The 21373-nt window shown below is 41.4% G+C and overlaps 1 protein-coding gene across 1 annotated transcript in view; it reads right to left on the bottom strand.

Moving 5' to 3' along the window:
* Positions 1-21373, bottom strand: part of LOC124141843 — a 73088-nt gene that overhangs the window by 28368 nt on the left and 23347 nt on the right. Inside the window, exons 2-10 of the mRNA XM_046509995.2 lie at positions 6710-6780; positions 5825-5938; positions 4894-5214; positions 4551-4679; positions 4250-4379; positions 3640-3844; positions 2713-2862; positions 669-1017; positions 5-311 (exon numbers count right to left, since the gene is read on the bottom strand). Coding sequence (XP_046365951.2) covers positions 5-311; positions 669-1017; positions 2713-2862; positions 3640-3844; positions 4250-4379; positions 4551-4679; positions 4894-5214; positions 5825-5938; positions 6710-6780 — 1776 coding nt within the window. The remainder of the gene's footprint in view (positions 1-4; positions 312-668; positions 1018-2712; positions 2863-3639; positions 3845-4249; positions 4380-4550; positions 4680-4893; positions 5215-5824; positions 5939-6709; positions 6781-21373) is intronic.

Below are 21373 nucleotides of genomic sequence, written 5' to 3'. Positions count from 1 at the left end.
TCACGTAACATCTGTGAGGTTCTTTGCTCCATGAACACTGATGTTGAGTCTGTCGCCTCTGGTGAGCCACAGGTTCTCTATGACTGGAGGCGATGTGTCGATATGGACTGTCACATACTCTTCTTTCAAGTCCGACTTGATGTCATAGGCTCGCACCCAGAAGCGTACAGTGTCCCCATCCACAAGTGAGGGTGTTATAGTTTGTGACTGACTCAGGCCTTGACTGACGAACAAGTCATCGGATGGAACACTCGTGATAGTTGATCCACCATTGTGATCGATTTTGTAAAAAGTTAGGATGCGAGTAATACCTGTATGGCAGCAAACAAAATGAATTCAAGTTATACGCATTTTTAGATTATAAGGAATATATTGTACATGTGTTATGTGGATAGAACACAAATACACAAATGGGTAATTATCTCTTCATACCTATATGACATTCTTTCAAAAAATGATATTTGTTACAATTCACCCATTAAAGTAACTTTTCAAACAGCGCATAAATACACAGCCTGAGTGAATCGCACCATTTGCATATTAATCGGATCGTCACGCTATCTTTTATATGATATAAATAAGCAAGAGGAATTATACTTGGCATCGAAGCTTATTCATATTTGGCTAATATATACATTCCCCAAATCACATACATGCCAGGAACGTACCTTGAACATTATCGATTGCGGCAACTGTTCTGTCGCCTTCGTTGTCATCATAAGAGTGTTTTATGTCACTCACGTTGGCAACCTGATTGAGCCAATGGTTAAGATCGTGATTTTTGTTGACGTATCTGTTCGTCCAGTCTACTGTCACCGCTGATGATGTTGTCTGCCAGCCAGATGATGTTGCAGTCGTCACCCGAAGTTGCCTGTCGACGTCCTCTTCGGCTGTTACATTTGACGTACCATCATACATCAGGATCCGTCTGGCACTTCTGTGATTACCTGCCTTGTCATGGACGGTTAGCACGACTGCGTAGACGCCATCACGAGGTAGCGTGTAGTTTTCAGATGACTGAAATAAAACATAAGCTATGGATATAAAGCTCCATATATGTAAACAAACTCATCACGATTATTAGAAATCGTTAAAGCGTAAATCATATCTTAAAACCTTAATATATATATATATATACGTTTTAGCGATTTCGAAGAATCGTGATGAGTATGTTTATTTTGTCTTACACGATGCCGATCCCATCTTCCCGAGGCAAGGGAGTACTGTAAAAGTCCAGTTTCCACCATTGCCGAACAAGTCTGGAATTTCTGGGCTCGATGGTAGCGCCACTAGTAGCTACTACGAGTTATGTCCCTTCTATGTCCCTCCTATTGACCAATCAGATTCCACCTCTCATATCCGTTGCATTTGTTTCACACAAAATGGCGGCGCCCAGCGAAGACGATCTAATCAATAATCAAGATCATATTGTAATAACTCGGGTCTTACTTTCATCAAATTACGCGAGGGCCTTGATAAAAAAATGAAAAGATTTGGAAAATATATGCATATGTTGACGCTCAGTTGACGGTACACAATTTCGCAAATCCTGTAATCGACCGAAATCTGTTTACGAACCGGATGAGGATTTCGTTACGCCATTTTGACTGCACCCTGCAAAGAATGGACTTTATAGTCAGTTAACCCTTGCCTCGATAAAAATCAACATCATAGCATCGCTAAATGCAATAAACCAGAATTTGTATGCATAAGGTTGTATTTTCTTGTTTACTCACTAGCTTCTAGAATGCAAATCAAAAGCTTAATGAAGCTTAAGGACATTAACATATATTTAAGTTGCAATGTAGAATAGTTACCACAATGTCTCTTCGATCGTTAGGGTTAATTGTATTAGGAGTATCTTGCTATGTTACCCCCAACAACATACTTAACCCTTGATTTTCCTTTCTGACCAAGCAACCTTTTAACGATCATAATGATCCTTGGTCACGACTTAACGTATTAAGGTTAGCATTCCCACTCTTACTTTCAACGAATATCTCAAACGGTAATCCTTTGTAATAAGATGTCAATGCGTGATTATTTTCTCTTGTAGGGCATGTGTAATCACAAGGTAGATGGGAACTTATAATGCCTGGTGGGGTCCATTGAAAAGAGTGAGTAAATGAGTATGATTAAACTCCGCTTTTAGCAATATTGCAGCAATATCACGGCTGGGTCACCGGAAATGTTGACATTGTACCCATGTGGAGAATCGAACCCGGGTTTTCGAAGTGACGAGCGCACACTTTTTATAACTAATAACTAGGCTACCCCACCGCCCCCGTGGTAAAGTGTTTGGTAATAAGAAACTCATTCACTTGTCTAACAAGCGGACCCGTTACTTGTGCTGGCAACCACTGGTCTATCCACCCTTGAATCGATTATTTACAGACAGCTTTCGTGTATACGGGGTGCGTTTATTGCTGACGGTGACGATTCATTATACTCCCAAGTTTTTACAATGAGGTGTGAAGATGAAGTCCGGTCATCTATGGACGATTAAATCAAACAGTATTAATTAGATTAAACTTATAATGTGAAGCACATTTATATATGCATACCCCAATATATGTGTGCCACATGTATCTCCAACCTGTATACATACGGACACTAACACACGAACGTACATACACATGCTAGCTTCATGATCAAGGACTATTGTCACTGATCGATACAATTCACTATTATAACATGCGACAAAATACTAACTGTAGAGATGTTGAAAGTCCGACTATTAACTACATCAGTTCTTTCTGTGAGTACATCAGAATCCGCATTGAGTTCATACACGTCCCTCACAAAGTAGTCAATGCCTGAATCAGCATCTGTCCAGCCACTCCAGCGGAGGTTCACAGTGGGCTGGAAGAAGAAATTCGTTTAATAATTGTATACAGTGACGAGTTGACTAACATGTAATTGACCTGCATTGCTGCACGACATCTCCTGCCGACAGAACAAGGAAGCATGCGCATGTCACTTTGTTGAATGGCAAGCGATAATTCCTGACGAGCTTGTCTAGCTCCCCCCAAAGAGGCTCAAGGCAGCACGTATGTGTCCTAGGCACTCATAACGTCAGCACAAACGCGTGTTCTCTGGGGACGAGCATCATGTGGGAACGTTGCGCCTTTAGGGTGCAGAGCCGGGACATCTTGAGGACATAAGATTTCATCATGAAAACACAAGCTGTTAATTTGCCTTGGATAAGAACAAGACCTGCTCTTTGTCCATAAGACACATGTAGACACATCAAGACACGAACTGTGGTAGTGTTGTACTGGCAAGGTTGAAAAGCTTTGTGATTCACCACGCTTTTCAAAATTCATGTCCTTATAATTTGGAAAAACGAAGGTGTCATAAACTATACCAAGACACCCACAACAATTTCCATCAATTGCATATAAATACTGCTTATCAGTTTCCCAAGAACACGAATCATGCAAATATCCAAGGTCAGCCACAGCCGCGCTATTAAAGACAATACAAACATTTGTGGCACTTTACAGGAAAAAAGAACATGTGGACGTGTAGATATTTTACATACACATAATTGTTATCTTAACATATTGTTTCCACGTATGGATTACTATTATAAGAATATATATCTAAACGAAATCGCTAGTATGTCTCTGTACTTACAGTTGTAATAACATTGGGAGCAGTCAGCATGCTGCCAACACAGGCAGTACTACCAGTACAATGAGAGGGAGCCATCAGGTCTATGGTGACATTAAAGGTGTGGTTCTGTGTGGCACCACTGTAATAATGGCGCGCTAGTGTGTCAGTCTCGTTATTCCGTACGTCAACATACCCTCCATTACTGGCTAAGTAGGAAAACTGAATACTGTAAAAGGAAGTATGAAATATTTACAACCGTATCCGTGGTGTTGTCTGCACTAAGTGTGGATGGTCGGCGTTTCAATTAAAATCGATTCAAATGGCATTTAAAGAAGACAAATGTTGTTACCCTGGCGCTCAACATTAAGTTAATAAACAAGGACTGGTCGGCAAAGATTTGGTGAAGGGAGTGTCATGAAATGGGGAACCGTACTCCATAGGCTAAGAATAGATCTTGTTTTATCCATGTTTACCATAGATACACACAAGAATACCGACCGAAGATAAATTATTTCATTAATTCTTTTAACTTGCGACATCCTTGGTGTCGCTAATACAGAGTTACATTTTGTAAAATAGCGCCAGAGTGTGTTGATGTGTATCGGATATCCCTAATGATCAGGTTACATACATATCGCGGTGCTTGAAGGGCAGTTGTGAAGGGAATACTTCCTCCCCTGACTTGCTGCCTTCACACGTGTACACATCTGTGTCTGGGTTGTCTCTACTTGGGCGACCACACCCGGAAGCCTTCGCTTTTCCTTTAACATTCACAAATAAAGGTCCTATTTGCTTCACAGAAAACACATATGAATCATTTTCAATAACCATTAGATTAATATATGTATGCTTAAAAAATGTGTTAAACAATGGACACATTCAGAGATTGACAGAGATTATACAATAGTTTATGGACAAAAAAATAACTGTACCTGTAACTGTACCTCTATCGCGGCTGATGTCTGCAGGGTTGTCTTGGCACACAGCAGCTATGCCGGTACAAGGACATGGTCGCCCCGTACACTTAAATTCTGTTGTGAGGACTATTTTCTTAACTCCACCTCGAAGTAAAAATGAAACGTTGTTGAATTTATATTTTCACATGTTGGGAAGCATTTCTGAGCTTAAACTCTTTCAGATTGTTTGTTGTTCATAACCAAGAGAGTATTGGCAGATTTTCTAAATCCAAGCAAATAATCCATTTCAGTGATTGTCATACCTATTCTTAAGATCAACGTATCATAACATCACTCATAACTATGAGTAAATAATTACCTTCAATAGTCTTCGTTTCTCTTAAAAGTCTGAACTTCGCCGAAGCATTGACTATGCCCACCTCGAAATGCTCAATGAAAGGGTGTGGTGGCGGGACCCTTGGGGTATTCTTTTGGCGCACAGGATTAGATGTCGGATCACTTGCAGTGTTAGTTTCGGATTCTTGCACAGTAGTAAACTTGTAGTGAACGCTAGACGGGCACGCAATGTTTGACCATGTTCTATTTTGAGGTGGACCGTTGTTGACGTCTGCCGGTGCTTCAATGTCATTGTCAGCCGTCAGTTTAAGGTGGTTGTACAATATTGAAGGCCGTGACTTCACTGTGATGAAAAATGAACACTACATTATTAAGGACTTCCTGCACAGTTTATTAGGTATCTTATAGTAGCCATACACGCGGCACTGAAACACAAAAGATATCATTTAAGGATTGACGTTGTACATGACATTCATCAGCTGATGACGGTAAATTCGCTCACTATCATCAGATGATGATGTCAACAAATACAACTTCAGGCCTTATGTTGACAGACGCATAGATCACAACAAAACAATAGTTTCAAACACCAAAGTTTAATAATTGTTTAGTGAACTTTATTAACGCGGAGAGCTGCTGATGTCGTGACATTATCCGTCCTGAAAATCCCATTGGGACTTACGTCACTTGGTATTGTTTTTTATTTGCCGATTTTCTGACATAGCTAAAACATGATTGTATTTGTTAAAATAATTCTTAAATCACTCCAATAAGATGCACGGCAATATAATACAGAAAAACATATTTTAGCGAATCTGCACACAGAAAAAGACGCAACATTTGCGTTGGTTGGTTTTAATGTACACACATTATTGCAAAATAATGTTCCATCAGCAAGAAAAATAACCAAGACGTCTCAAATCCAAATTCGTCTTTCTAAGTAATCATCTTACTTGTCTGGCAGAGTCTTCCTGTGAAACCACTGGAGCAGACACAGTTACTGGTGTACTCCTCTGTGCAGGTACCGGGATAACACCAGGTGCTCTCACTCCGCCAGGAACACGTCTCTGTGAACAGTTACCAGGGCATATACATGAATAGGTTGTATTCAATACCTTATGGAAACGTTGCTTTTACATAAAAAGGGATTCTAATTCATATCTATCTTTCGTTAATCTGATTGTAATTCATTCCATTCAACGATGCGACATTTCCTCACTTATATATTAAATGTATCGTTTAGTTTTAGTGTCAGTGAAATTATACATGGGTAAGAAAACATTTGCCAGTAAGCACAGGGATATAAGTTCGCGGTTATGCTGGATTAACACCTTATGGTCCTCGTTGCACGCGTCAGGGTTGAATTTACCGTTGCACACAGCTGAAAAACATGTCGAATATCAGATCTATGACAACCACTTGTAACATCTAGTTGCCAAAGTGTACCTGACACACGCTATACCTTGAAAAACCTCAGGTCATACCAGCATAACACTGTTCGCTTGCTACAATGCATTGTCATAAACACAACTTTATACTTATAACGTCAAAGAGATTTATATTTTTCAAACTTTACATGTACCCACATTTTGCACAGTGTTAAGATGGATAAGATATATGGATGAACAACTTCTTTATTACAATTAGGAGCGACGTTTCGATGGAGGTTCTGACACTGTTATCAAGCAAGTGTTAGAACCTACACCGAAACATCCCTCCTAATTGTTCAGAAACGTTGTGTCAGTAATAAGTATATGCTTCCTAAATATAGGACAGACACCTAGATGTTTTACCCATTGCTCTGCACCCTACTGCTCCAAGTACATTGTGGCACTCACCACGTGGACACACTATATCATCCTTTGACCAGTCTTCATCCTTACATCTGTACTCTCTTTCAGGTCGACTACTGAAATTGGACACAAACATATCGACTTACACGAGGGAGACACTGTCGACATCAGATGTATGCGTAATGTGACACAATCCGGTTTTAAGACTTACACACAATTGAAATCTATAAATCACATGCGTGAGAGGCAACCAAGATGGGACATGAAGAATAAATAAATTAAGTGTTTGAAAATATAGTTACATGGCAGAATGTCGGTAGGGTTCAAAATGTGTGAATGTACTCTTCTAAAAAAGAACGCAAAACGGATATGTTTGGCCATAAAAGCAAAATTAGCGGACCAAGAGGTGTAAAATGAAAAGGTTCATTGTGTTATGGTGTCAGTGACAAATTTCCCGGTTCAAAATGATCATAAGAAGGACATGCAAAACCATTACTCGGGAAACACGCACGATTCGGAAAAAAACGCACCTAGTGAATTAACAAAAGGGCCATGATCATGAAGCTGCACGCACTGAACGTGCAGCAGCACAATGAACGGTATTAAAGTGCAGGGGTTTATATGGCCTGGCATCTGCGTCAATCGAACAGTGGCAGTTCAACAACATGCCAAGATTAACAGAAGTGCAAAGAAACAAAGTCATAGGCCGCTTGCAGGCAGGGGAATCAAGATCAGCTCCCAGCACCATCACAAGGCTCGGGGATCGGTTTCAACATCATGTGCACATGTCAACACGTTATCGGCCAAGGTCGGGACGACCAAGAGTAACCATCCCCGCCCACGATCGCTACATCCGACTGATCCACCTACGTGAAAGGACGAACACAGCCACCTCAACCGCATCCCCAATACCCGGACGACGGAGAATGTCCGACCAGACCGTACGAAACCGTTTAAGAGCAGCAGGTCTACGAGCAGGACGCCTGTTCAACGCGTCGTATTGAGTCCACAACTTCGTCAACACCGACTGCATTGGTGGCGTTAACAACAAATGCGATGGAGAGATGTCTGCTTTAGCGACGAATCAAGATTTCTCCTACGTCGAGAGTATGGAAAAGCACGTGTCTACAGACGTCGGGGAGAACGTTACGCCGGAAACTGCGTAAAAGTGGGCAGGTTTGGTGGGGGTAGCGTTATGATGTGGATGGGTATCTCTCATCATGGCAGGACAGATTTGGTTCATATCCAGGGAAATCTTACGGCTCAACGATACATCAACGAAATTATCCTACCACACGTACTCCAAATTGCAGCCACCGGCAACGGTGTATTCTAACAGGACAACGCACGATCGCATACAGCACGGTTCAGCACTGGATCCCCCAGATCCCCTGATTTTAACCCGATAAAGGACCTGTGAGATGAATTGGATAGACGGCTACCAGACGTTTCAGCAGTTGGCTTTTGCGTTGCAGGCCGAGTGGGCAACCATTCTTCAGGATGTGATTCGCATACTCGTCTCTTCCATGGGCAGGAGATGTCAGGCCGCTATCGATTCAAACGGGGGACATACGCGTTGTTGATGGTAGCTGACCTTCACCTTGGACTTTTCCTATGTACCGATAACTGAGATGACTAGTACTACAATCACCAAGTGTTCTCTCCACAACATTTTGGCTCAATACTTTGTACGGCTCATCGTATAATGTATTTTCCTCCCTCACACAAATCTGGCTTTGCGTTTCTTTTTTTTAAGAGTATATGCATATGTGAAGACACTAGGAAAATAATACTCATCCATATAACCATATATATGAACATATATATACACTCTTCAAAAAACGAAACGAACAGGTAATATGTAGTTCATTGAACCTGACTACCCCAAAATTCCGGTATATAAAATGGATATATCTTATTGGAAAATGTTAGTAGTCTGATATTCGACAAACGGTGCGTCAAAACAAAGCCATTGTCAACTTGCAATGTCTTAAACGGCATTGATTTCACACTGGTTCAAAAAGGAAATGGAGGAAAACAGTAAAGCAAAATGCACGTGCAAGTTATGGCATTCGTAATTCGTGGTAGCGGCTATAAAAAGGCAAGCAAAAGCCAATATTTTGTCATTCATCCTACGTCATCCCAAAGCCACAGCTACGGAGACTGCAGGACGCATCCCTGGTTTGAGGAGGATATCGGACCAGACTGTCAGGAACCATCTTCGCGAGGTTGAAATCCGAACCAGAAGACCAGTTATCGTCCCTGTTTTGCAACAGATCCATCTAAAGCGTTGGTGCCATACCTTACAGCCTTGGAATTTGAGAAACTGGACACTATTGTGGTTTAGCGGTTTCTTTATCGGCGGCGACATGAAAGACAACGCGTTTATCGTCGTCGAAATGAGCGTTTTGCCCCACATTGTGTACGTGAATTCGACAATTTCGGTAGCGGTAGTGTCATGGTGTGGGGGCCATATCCTACATCACGAGATCTGACTTGGTTGTGCTTCACGGAAATTTGACGGCAAATCGCTACATGAATCAAAATCTTCAACCTCACCTTCTTCCAATCATTCACCGCCAGAGGGAGCTGTTTCATTAGGACAACGCTTCACTGCACACATCTGGTGTCACGGTAGACTACCTTCATAATGCCAACATCAGCGCGTTGGCCTGGCCATCGAGATCTCCAGATCTCAACCCAATCGAACACCTCTGGGATGAATTCGAACGACGTGTACGTTAACGTCGGAACACGCCGCAGACACTGTCACAACTGGTCATCGCGTTACAAGCAGAATGGCACACAATTCTGCAGGAAGAATTCGTACACTTATCCAGTCAGTGCCGAGGAGATGCAGAGCCGTGATTGCTGCCCGGGGCGGCCACACGAGATACTGAGTTCAGCGCAACGTTGTGTCCTTATGTGACATGACAATGAGCAGTTTTCAATGCCTTTGTACAACAACAGCATGTGACTATCGAGTTCCACAATGTCATATTTGTATCTATGACATCAAATTAAATATATCGACTTTATTAGGTACAATAAATTTACTAACATTCTACCTGTGCGTTTCTGTTTTTGAAGAGTGTATATGCATACATGCACACATACATACACAAACAAACAAACACACATAGGGATACTCGAAAATAGCTTAACATTTCCAAACTTGCAAGAGATAGTCTCTAGTAATAGTGGCAAGATAATAATTAATGCATTGGGAACGCATGGAAACTGGTAGTGAAGTATGACAGTGGATGATATGACCGCCAACGATCTTGTAGTACGATAAGGGTAAGGTAGTAGGTCGACGTTTTTGGGATCAGCAGTGTGTAATGCCGCCACGATTTGTCAAACATCCACTACTCGACGAGGCATACTGCGTATGAGTCGCTCGTTGCGATTTGAGTGAGTCTTTCCCACTCCTCTTGCAGCGTTCAGGGGTACAGGTGGCCCAGTCGTCTACGGCGCCGCGATTCGCTGTGCAGAGTTGCGTCCCTTGGGCACGTCAGAAACCTATTATTGTGGGTTCGAATCTCGGTTCGCCCCGATTATGTTTCTAGGTTTGTCAGCACCATGACCGTGCTCGTGGGTTTCACCGAAGTGGTAAACGTCTGAGACCTGCATCACTTCGGGCTTTCCTCCCACATTAATTTGACACGCCGCGATATAACTGGAATACTGTTAAAAGCGTTGTTAACCCAAACTCACTCAGTCACTCACTCACTCTTGCAGCGTCGGCGGCTTATGGTGTTAACGCGTACGTTAATCTTTGATAATATCCTAGACGTGTTCAGTTGGGGAAAGGTCGAGGCACATTGCTGGCCATGGCATTCTATGGGTGTTGTCCTGCTAACGGTGAGCATTGACGATGAAAGACAAAACGTCGACCCACACGAGTCAGTATGTTATCCCGAAATCATTGTCAACGGTTACAATATAGTTCGGTCTGTCATAGTGATGCCACCCTACACCATGACCAATCCACCTCCACATCTGTTATGAGGTCTCAGGTTGACATTGGCTTGACGAGTTGGTCAGACTGGACCACATCTGTCAACGAGGTCAAAGTGAATTGGGACTTATCTGGAAATATCACACGTTAACAGCGAACGTTTCGACGTCGTGTTCACCATTGGTGCCTGTTGGCAAAATGACGAGTTGTAAGGGGCGGCACAGCACGTGGCCGTCGAGCATTGAGAGTAGTATGTATGTAGCTCGTACTCCACTAGCCAGATGAAAGTTTGCATTGATTCACCGTTTGAGCTCAATTTCGCAGAGCCTAGCTTCGGATCAGTCGATCCTGAACTCTTCTAGTTGACCTGGGGTGTACTGAACGGGCTAGATCGTCATCATGTGGTTGTGTTGTATGTTCTATAGTGTGCTATCCACAGACATTAAATAAATTTGCCACTACACGCTGACTTTGTGCCAGCATGCCAATAGCCCGTAGACGCCGCATCTCTAGATCTAGTTTCTACACAAACAATGAAGGAAATCAAGCAAATCACAATTCTATGATAAGCAGAATCCATACGGTTGACAGAAATAATGGTCCACAGAGATTACCGTCCTTCATTGAAAATGACAAAATCAGGAATGACACCCCAGGCACGTGTTTGGCGCTTCTACGCGCGGCATGAGCAAACTGTCGGCTGTGTTTTGGTGTTGTTTTACAGACAAAGTATCTTTGTCCTAATACTTGGTATCAATATTTATATTTCATGATCCCCTATTTTTTAAAAAGTATACATTCATTTAATATGAATATTTTATTATGTACAGACAGATTTCAGTGACGAAAAGTATGTTCTTTTGAGCCAAAAGGGCCCTCAACATTTCTTGTCCTTTCCGCATTGCACCAAATTTGTGTCACTTAAACATTGGAAGTGGTGATAGATAAACAATTACATAGATCGGTTGACTCATTCATTCCCTCGCCGCATGCACCAGGCACAGGTTTATCAATATCCCACATGTGTTTTACAAGTTTTGGTGTTCGCCTATTACCTGTCCCTGTGTCAAAAATAAGTAATGATCTTTATAGTGAACTGTTTTTTCCACAAAACCTTACATGAAGTGAGCTGATATAAACCTTGAAGGTTACATCACTATTGTCACCAACGTTCAGGAAATCATATATATTGAGCTTGTATTTTGTTTGTGTTATCATTGTTCCCGGAGTTGTAAAGCAGTACAGGTGAGATGAAATGGCGTTTAACGTCGCGTCCACGGCTATTGCACTTATGTAGAGACGTGCACGCACGTATGTCTGCTTGTACTGAGTGAGTGAGTGAGTGAGTGAGTGAGTGAGTGAGTGAGTGAGCAGTATTTCAGTTATATCACGGCATATCCGCTGGATGTTTGAGTAAAGCTCGACGTGATGAATGCAGGTCTCAGACGTTTACAGGTATGGTGCTGACAAACCTAGTAACATAATTAGAACCGGGATTCGAAACAAGACCATAGGTTTCTGGCGTGTCCAAGAGACAGAACATTGCGGCGCCTTATACTGCAAACACGAAAACGTCGTTTTTTCCGTTACGTTATATGGTCATTGGACGGAAAAACGACTAAAAATTCATTAAAATTGATTAATTGGTTAGCGTCTAGAAAGTGCTTTTAAAGCGTAAAATGGACGGAAAAACTATGCTTATTGCTCCGCCTTGTACAACTGTTAACGGCCCCCGACGCACGTGATGCCCAAGACTATTTCTGGCATGCCTTGCTCTAGTATCTGTCGCGCGCAGTGCAGCGAGATTTGCTGATTAGTCAGTTTTAGTATATGAAACATGTTAATGGAATTCAGACACGCGCCAAGAAGTCAAACCAAACCATGTTACCAAGTTTATTGAGATAACATATCTCTCAGCTATGCACATTTACCTCTATCGGATAATGGGTTGTGTTTCATTTGGTTATAACAATAACTATTTTTTTAATGTGAAGTTTACACGATATACGGCTTTTCCATTGGACGAGAGGTGGGTCGCGGGACGTTTTTCACGTGACTGTATGCTTGAAATGACGTAAACACTGACTACTTCCACATTCCTAGGGAAAACCCTGGGAATTCCCGAGTACGAATTCATACAGAAGCGTTGTTTCTCATCATTTTGAGCCTTTAATTTTGAACGTAACGTCTTAGCATACTCTGGGATAAGACATAGAGTTTGGTTTCATGCCCGTTCAAGGATACCCTCGCTACAACCCATCCTAGAGAAAAAAACAACCCCAAATCCAAACTATCGTTGTGACAATCCACAGAAATCTATGAATTTACCTCAGTATCTATTTGAGAGATCTTTACAATCACCTTTCAATGATCGGCCAATTGATCAGTGATGACAAAGTCTTGAAATCGCCACAGGTTAATTAACAACTTCGGAAATATCTCCCGTCACGTTTATCGTGTCTTCCATTTTGACGTCTTGTACTTGAAGTAAATGTATTACGACGCTCTGTCGTTGTGTTTTACTTACTGAGGTAGTTCTTAACAGACCTTCTCATCTAATGAGGATGTTTTTTGGAATACATTTCTTGTAAAAAAAACTAAAACAGATGTTCCTCGCTTTTGGGGGAACTATTTTATTCCGGAATGGCCTATTAAAGCTAATAGTAAGTCAAGGCACCATGCGAGTATATGATCTGTTATTATATGTGTTTTAACAAATGCGGTTTTTGGCGTTAACAAAATACACCGACGCAAGTATATTCTAATCAAATCAATTGGATAATTGAATATGCTTTATTGTACATTTTACATAATATCACTACACAAAATTTGGACGGTTGCAGTAACACACTACGGTGATCGCATTAAACACCACTTTGAACAGTATTTCAGTTATATCACGGTGTATTAGACTGATGTTGGATAAAAATCCGTAGTGGTTCAGGCCATCCAACGGGTGTTTGCGAAAGGGTCTGCGTATCCTGCCACACAGGTGGTACCCGTCACAAACACGTGCAAGGACAAGTCAATTGTTCACCTGAACAAAGCACGGAAACACACAATGATGCCCGTCCTCACTATTACAGAGCATGTAAATTATATTGTCCGTCAAAAACATGGACGAGTATAAACAATATGTTCCTACAGGTAATACATGTCGTACATTTGACAAAATGTATTGACTCAGAGCATTATTGTTAATCACAGCGTATAGACTCAGCATGCAGATGATCACCCATCCCATTGCTGATAAACCTTCTTGAAGAGCTATGAAATCAGAAGCTGCTATAGCGCATATTTACACTTCATCTTTTAATTGGCATGTTAGACTTCTATTTCATAACTCAGTTTTATTTTCACGGATCACTATGGAATCTTGGAAGGGACATTGTCGCGTTGTCGTATTGTCGCACTGACGCCCTTACAAAACAAGAAAAACGTGTCAAAATTAACCAATTCGACAATGCGACATTTTGGCCATTTGTCGCATTGTCGCGTTGTCGCATTGTCGCTCTTTAAATAATCTTTTTCTATATTTTACAAAAGGGCGACAATGCCGTAACGCGACATTTTCAATGTCAAAATATGTCTCGTTGTCGCATTGTCGCCCCATCACAAATGTGTATAAAAGACGTAAAGTTCAGTTCATGTTACGGTTAGGGAGTGGTAACCAAGTTATATCTGTCGTAGAAGTTCAACCTGATACATATGCGTCTTGAATTGAAAACACAAGTCCGTTCGCGAGTCCATAACGTTTTATTGTGAGCCTTTCTCTATAACTGCTTATTGTTCAACTCCAAGTTCCAACCACGCTGTACCTAATCATCAATCCACATCCCTCAAGTGCAGTGATCGTCCGGCAGATCTTACTCTTGACCGATTAGACAACTAACGAGTGCACGCCTGACCTGTGACCTCGTTACACCCCCATGAGGTGTTTCCAGTTTGTCGAAAGAAGAGTGGTAGGAAATGTGTGCTCCAGCCCAGCAGGGAGCTCTCGACACACTGTATACTGCATGTTGTATACAGTGTATTGCAGTTGATATACTGTATACTGCATGTGATACTGATTTGAGGAAAAGTTACAACTTTCAAGATTCAAGATTAAATTTGCATTTATTCCATATACAACAGACCGCTGGAATACTGCTGAGACCGGCGTTAAAACAATTTGCTTTCATAATGGAGCGCTGCAGTCATTTAAAAAAGAACCGTATACATGTTTAGTACCAACTCAATCACTCTGTTTCGAATATTCAACAGCAAAAATATATATTAACGAGCTGTGAGAAGAGATATCAGATTTTTATAAGCAGTCAAATAGGGATGATAAAGGACCCCTCACTGATTAGGTTCTTGTTAACTTAAGAGCAGAGGTGGCCATGTTAGATGATATAACCAAAATCCAGGAGCTCCGGCGGGGGATAAACTGGTCTTGTTATTGTGTGGTATGAGCTGTGACGTAGGCACAAGAAAATAAAGTGAAAAATGAGACCAAAGCAAGGCTACAATGATAGGGAAAGTCTAGATTTCCACAGCTCTAGCATGAAATTAACAATTGTTCTGTCCTCCTTTTTAATTTTATGATTTTATTTTGTAGACATGGATAGACCAACCAGGAAAGAAATTGATGGTATATTAATATCACGTGTCACCAATGATCCAGTCAAATTCATCACACAATAACATATTAGTATTTGATATTATGAAGGGCATGATCAGGTACATGTAGTAATGTACATACTAGTCAACTTGATTATAAGTTTTATTATAGTGTAGCGCTGCATCAACGATTACTATATGATATCCTCACTTGTCATCGATGTATTGACATCGAACAATGGACGATAATTCAAAATTCTTATTCGAGCTATAAATAGCTTCAACAGGGACAGTACCAGTGTCAGTAATATTTTCGTAGTTACAATATGTATCTACAAACTGTAATCTAAAGGAGTCAAGAACAATATTATTTATATATATTTTATTATTGTTTACTTCCATGGATAGAATTGAGGCAATCTTGGCTTGCCAAATCGTTCTAGACTTGAGCTGGATTACTTTTGAATTTATTCTCTATGGTCTGGGAGACGTACAAGGGTGTTAGGATCGCATGGAGAACTGACGTTTGGGAGAATCCAGCTGGGGCCAGCCTGGACCAGTGTAATCGGATATATTGTGGAGTTTCGGGTTTGGGCTGTTTGCTGAATCAGAGACCATATATAGGTATATGGTCTGTGGCTGATTAGAACAAGGGCTCACGAACAAGGGTACAATGTAGAGATTAAAGCATCACCAACTCTGTTTATATCAGATATGTTATTGTGATTTGAAATCTCTTTTTGAACAATTGCGAGTTATAGTATACTCTGTATTCTTTCGTCATGGTAAAATATATATTTTCTATGTTGCTTTTTTAATTATCCCCCAAAAATGAGAAAATATCTGGAGATATACAATAATACTACTGAAGGGCATATATGACAAAATGGGACCAAGTGACAAATATTTCGTTCTTAAATACTGTCCGTTACAGGAATTCTAATCGTTTTATTATAATTTGTATAGTTTAAAAGTTGAGAAATATTTCAAATAATGGCAAATTGTGTATCTTTCAATGTTTTGAATTCATTATAATTTTCTGCAATAAAACCTTCACATCAGATAGTGATATAAACAAATATGACCTATACTGTGATAAATGAACTATTAATTTAGTATTATGAATTAAATGAATTGAAATATGATAGTACAAACAAATTATTTTAATCTGTTCATGTGAGTAGGTAACGAAAGATCGAGGTAACTCATTAACGTAACTTTTTGTGAAAAATCAAATATTAAAAGCTTAGGGGTTTGAACATGTGCATTGAATAACAGACAAGAAAGCAACGCAATGATTAAATTATGAATCAAATTATTTTATAAATTAAACTAAATATATAGAAAATAAAAGTTTAATTTCACATTGTTGGAAGGTGTTCCATAATAGTTTTTGTTTAATTGTTTGTTGTTAAACGCCGCACTCAACAACATATCAGCTACATGACGGCGGTTTGTAAATAATCCAGACAATCCAGTTATTGACATCAAGAGTACCGATCTACGCAGTTGGGGTACGATGACATGCATCAACCAAGTCAGCGAGTCTGACCACCTGATTACGTTTGTCGCCTTCGTACAAGCATGGGTTGTTGAAGGCCTATTCTAAATGGGATCTTCACGGGTATTCTTTTTAATAATAAGGTACAATGAAATTCTGTATATGTCCATAATAACTGTGTATAAGTAAATGGATAATATATCCACACACGCCAATTAAATGGGATGGACTGCATATTGACTTATTAGAAGTCCATATTTCAAGATATGTATTTGATATTCATAATAACTCCACAAAAACTACACAATAGCGACAAGACAGTACAATCATCACAGATACCTATAGTAATTTTTGAACACGACATACATATAATTACTTTAGAGTTAAATTATGTATCTAAATAGTAAATTAGAAGGATTGAATATATACACTACAGACATTTTTCGTATTTTTGTTCGTTTGGAGAGAGAAGTAGTGACAGTAGTGACTGGTATCTGATGGGTGCAAACAGGTGTCGAGGCGCTGTTTCAGATGGCTCTAATTTCGTATCTCTAAAGATCACGACGGCGATACAGACCGTGAAGTAGTTTGTCTCACAGTCCCTGAACCATATTATTTTCCCTTCCGCGCAGGACTTACTGCAATGCAAGCCTAGATATTCAACAGGTTCAGGCTGAAATTTCCATCTCACTTGGGCTCCTTTTAAATTCAAATATAGTTTCTCGTTGTAACCAAAATAATATATTTTCAGAGACTAAGCGTTAGTCTAAGTACAACTATCCAAAAGATCCCATGCAGGTTTATATTTCTTCAGACAGACTCTCCATGTTCCTATCGATATGTATCAAAAAACAAATGAATTAAATATTACAGCACTGGTGAATAGATTATGTTCATGTCAGCGTCGATCCTACAATATCCTTTTGCGCAAAATACACATATACTGATGAATTAACGTAGTAGTAGTAGTAGTAGTAGTAGTAGTAGTAGTAGTAGTAGTAGTAGTAGTAGTAGTAGTAGTAGTAGTTCTACGCAAATATATGTCCAGATGTATACATCAGTTTCATCTCGTGATCTTTATTCGTGCTTCGTGCTCTTTTCTACAGGAGATTATGGGGTGTTACATCACACCAGAAAGCCAGGTCCAAATATTATAGGCATTATTATAGGCATAAAAGTGTAATATACATTTAGATAATTAACAAGTAATTAAAGTAATTAATAAGCATTAAGATACATTCTGATTCTATAAAAGATCAAGAGGGAGAGTTGGGGTCGGTAAGTCGGGAATAGGTAAATGTATAAAACAGGCAGCTCTGGTTACTTGAAGACTACGGGAGCATGCCGGGCCACGAGGATCCAGGGACGAGGGCAGTAGGTCGAGGGTTATACATGAACGAAATATAATTAACAGATGAGAAATAGATAAAAAGGAAAAATAGAGTTGGGAGGTACGGGAACGTCAGGGACTTTGGACATATATGGTCTGAGGGGGGGAAAATAGTCCGAATTCCAAGGGGTAAGAAGTTACATGATAGCAAGTCCGAATAAGGTCCTGGTTATTAGAGAAGAGTGGGGAAGAACGACCTAAGGTAAGGGGGGAAAGGTGTTTGACCAATGAAATAGGAAAAAATGGGTAAAACCTTGACGTAAGCTGGGGGTAAAAAGGACGGGGAGACCCAAGGTTCGGGGAGACTGGAGGATCCCAATTGAGCACCACGATCTCGACCTTACTCTGAAAAACACCAGTTTACACCTCCAGTATTTCGGCCAGGACTGAAGCTTTGCGGCTAAAGTCCTTAAACCATCGTGACCAGAAATTGTTGATCAATCATTAGTGATTGAATAAACAGTCATCAACGAAAGAAACTCTTTGTGCTCATTGGGAGAACTACGGTAATTCATCCAAGGCCCTCGGGTACTGACCTTGTACCTCTCGTAACATCCCAGTCTGTCAGCACCAAGAACGAGGGGATTACCGTAGTACAGGTGAGGAGGTAACGACTGTTACCCTCCGGTTAATTAACACCAATTAACACCTGTAATTAAGGGGCGAAAAGTACCTTGGATACGTGGTGGTTTGATGCGGGGTACGATCTTCCCTGACGATCGCCAAAAAGCATTGTCAGGTAGCGTTGTGCAGCGGGTGCACAAGCAAAGTAACATCGCGCAGCGGTTGCGCAAGTAAAAGTAAAACTGTGCGGCGGTCGCACAAGTAAAGTGACGAGGCGTAGCAATTACTGCCAAAAAGCATTGTCGGGTAACGTTGTGCGGCGGTTGCACAAACAAGATCACGTTGCGCAGCGGTTGCGCAAGTAAAGGGGACTTGTGCAGCGGTTGCACAAGTAAGGTAACTGTGTACAGTGTGTACACTAGTCAGATAGCAACGCGGAGAGGTAGCGCGAGCGAATTACCTGTTCTAAACAGGAAGGAACGGTGCAAACGGTTGCACAGCCCCGACCACACCGAGATAGACGGGGGACGATTTGGAGGAAGACTGAAGAGTGCTGGATCAAGGGGACGAGAGAAGTGCAAGAATCCAAACAGAACTCTTAAGTGGTGACATTTTGACAATTGACATTTGTGTTTATTGCCAAATTCGTGGATCAAGTCGATTAGGTAAGCAGATATTGATGCATGATAGTGAACATAATTATTCATGTAACTATTGTAAAAGAGCGAGATCCTTGAATTAAGCATGCCACTTACTCCCCAAGCTAGTGATAAACCCATATCAGTTAAGCCAGTAAATCAGCAGTGCCTAACACCAGTCCCTACTTCTAGGCCAGCCTGGTCAGCATTGTTTTCATCACCATGTGCTAGTAATAAAACATGCCCCGATGAACCAGAGAGCACTACAACCATGACTAGCACAACAACAACCGTAACGTCAATAGACACCCCTATCTCAGCCCCCAGTAACACAACCTCGGACCACCCCCCTCTACCATTCGACTGGACACCCTTTAACACGCCTGTAACAGACTCTCAGCTGTTACAGACAGATATATTCACTACTCCCACCACGCGCACGGTAAATGTTCCCAGCTGTCCTGCCCCCCCAGCATATCAGACAAATGCACTGGCTCCCCCGTATAGCAACAATTCAAATTCGTCAGGGACAGGGAACCCCACTCATACGATCACAAGGGCTGTTTCACTGTCCGCGGTGCCGATGCAACCGTACGATGGGCATGATCCCTTAAAAGCAGAGGGATGGTTAAAGAAATATGAACGCTACTGTAAGGTACATGGGTACACAGAGGAGGAAAAGCGGGAACTGTTGCCATTATACCTAACAGCACAAGCCTCACACTGGTTTGAAGGGACGTTAGCTAGGGATAATTGCTCCTGGCAGAGCCTGGGGAAGTCATTCTTACAACGTTATGCTCCCAACTCAATAGTTATGTTAAGAAGAGCTAACGAACTCATTGATAGGAAACAAAAACAGGCTGAACCATTCGCTGACTTTTTACAAGCAGTCAGGCATCAGGCAGCTATTATTGGCAGAAACAGTGACGATTTTATCAGGGATCTCGTTCTTAGAAATGCATGCCAAAGTGTCAAAAGATTTGTGCTCACTAGGCCACATTCTACCCTTGCTGAAGTAGTACAGAGCGCAGAAATCGCTGATGCAACTGACTGTCAGGAAAACGACTCACGAGTCATGCACGCTATCCATTTGTTAAGTGAACAGGTAGATGAGCTTACCACCAACTCCCGGCAAAATACAACACAACCAGTAAATGTGGTAGATCTAAGCCAATACTTGCAACACCAGACACCACAGGTACCACCAAACTACACAGAAAACATGGCAACACCTACTCGGCAAAGGCCTTATCAGTCACAAAATTATCCATATGCCCAGGCGCGGTCACCCACCAGTCGTAACGACCGGTACTTACCTCAGGGAAACTATCAGTATAAACCGGAGGGTCTTACCCCCCAACGAAATCCAATAACAACCAACCGTGCATACACGTGTCGCGGATGCGGTATGATGCATGTGCATCCCAGGGAATGTAGAGCCCGATTAATACAGTGTTTTCGCTGTAACAAACAAGGACACATTGCTCGGTGGTGTACCACAAGGCAACCCCCAGTTTGACGCCAGGAACTTGAAAATAGCCCCATAGACTATCAACCACAATTATATCAACATACTAACATTCCAATAAGCTTAGAGGTAAGCAGTGAACCGGGACCCTCCGTAATCACCAGTGAACGTGGGTCGACACCTCCTGCCCCCCCTACACTTCACAACACATCTGGCTGGCGGCAGCAGCCCGGGAAACTGTCTCAGTACCAACCCCTCACACAAACGGCTAACCTCACCACAGAGTACTCAGTTTTGAAACCATATCCACGGAAGAGAGTTAGTTTCCTTCCTACTCCCCCTCCAACGTCAGTGGACCAGTCCGTAGAGTATCAAGTGTCAGAAACCAAGGATGAAGATCCTGATAGTTTCCTACCCACCTCCCCTCCTCAACCAGTAAATGCTTCCAGAACTGATCATGATAAAGAATCAGTCCGGAATAACCTACCTGACACCCCCGCGCCAAACATGGGAAGCCGAACAGATGGTATCCGTACTCCACCTGACTCCCCTCTCCTAGTGAACTGGGCTAGTAGAAATAGAATA

This window comes from Haliotis rufescens, unplaced genomic scaffold (assembly GCF_023055435.1).
Source record: "Haliotis rufescens isolate VD_foot unplaced genomic scaffold, xgHalRufe1.0.p SCAF_7, whole genome shotgun sequence".
Taxonomy (NCBI): Eukaryota; Metazoa; Mollusca; class Gastropoda; order Lepetellida; family Haliotidae; genus Haliotis; species Haliotis rufescens.
Note: the sequence above shows the minus strand (reverse complement) of the source record. Positions and strands in the feature narration are given on the sequence as shown.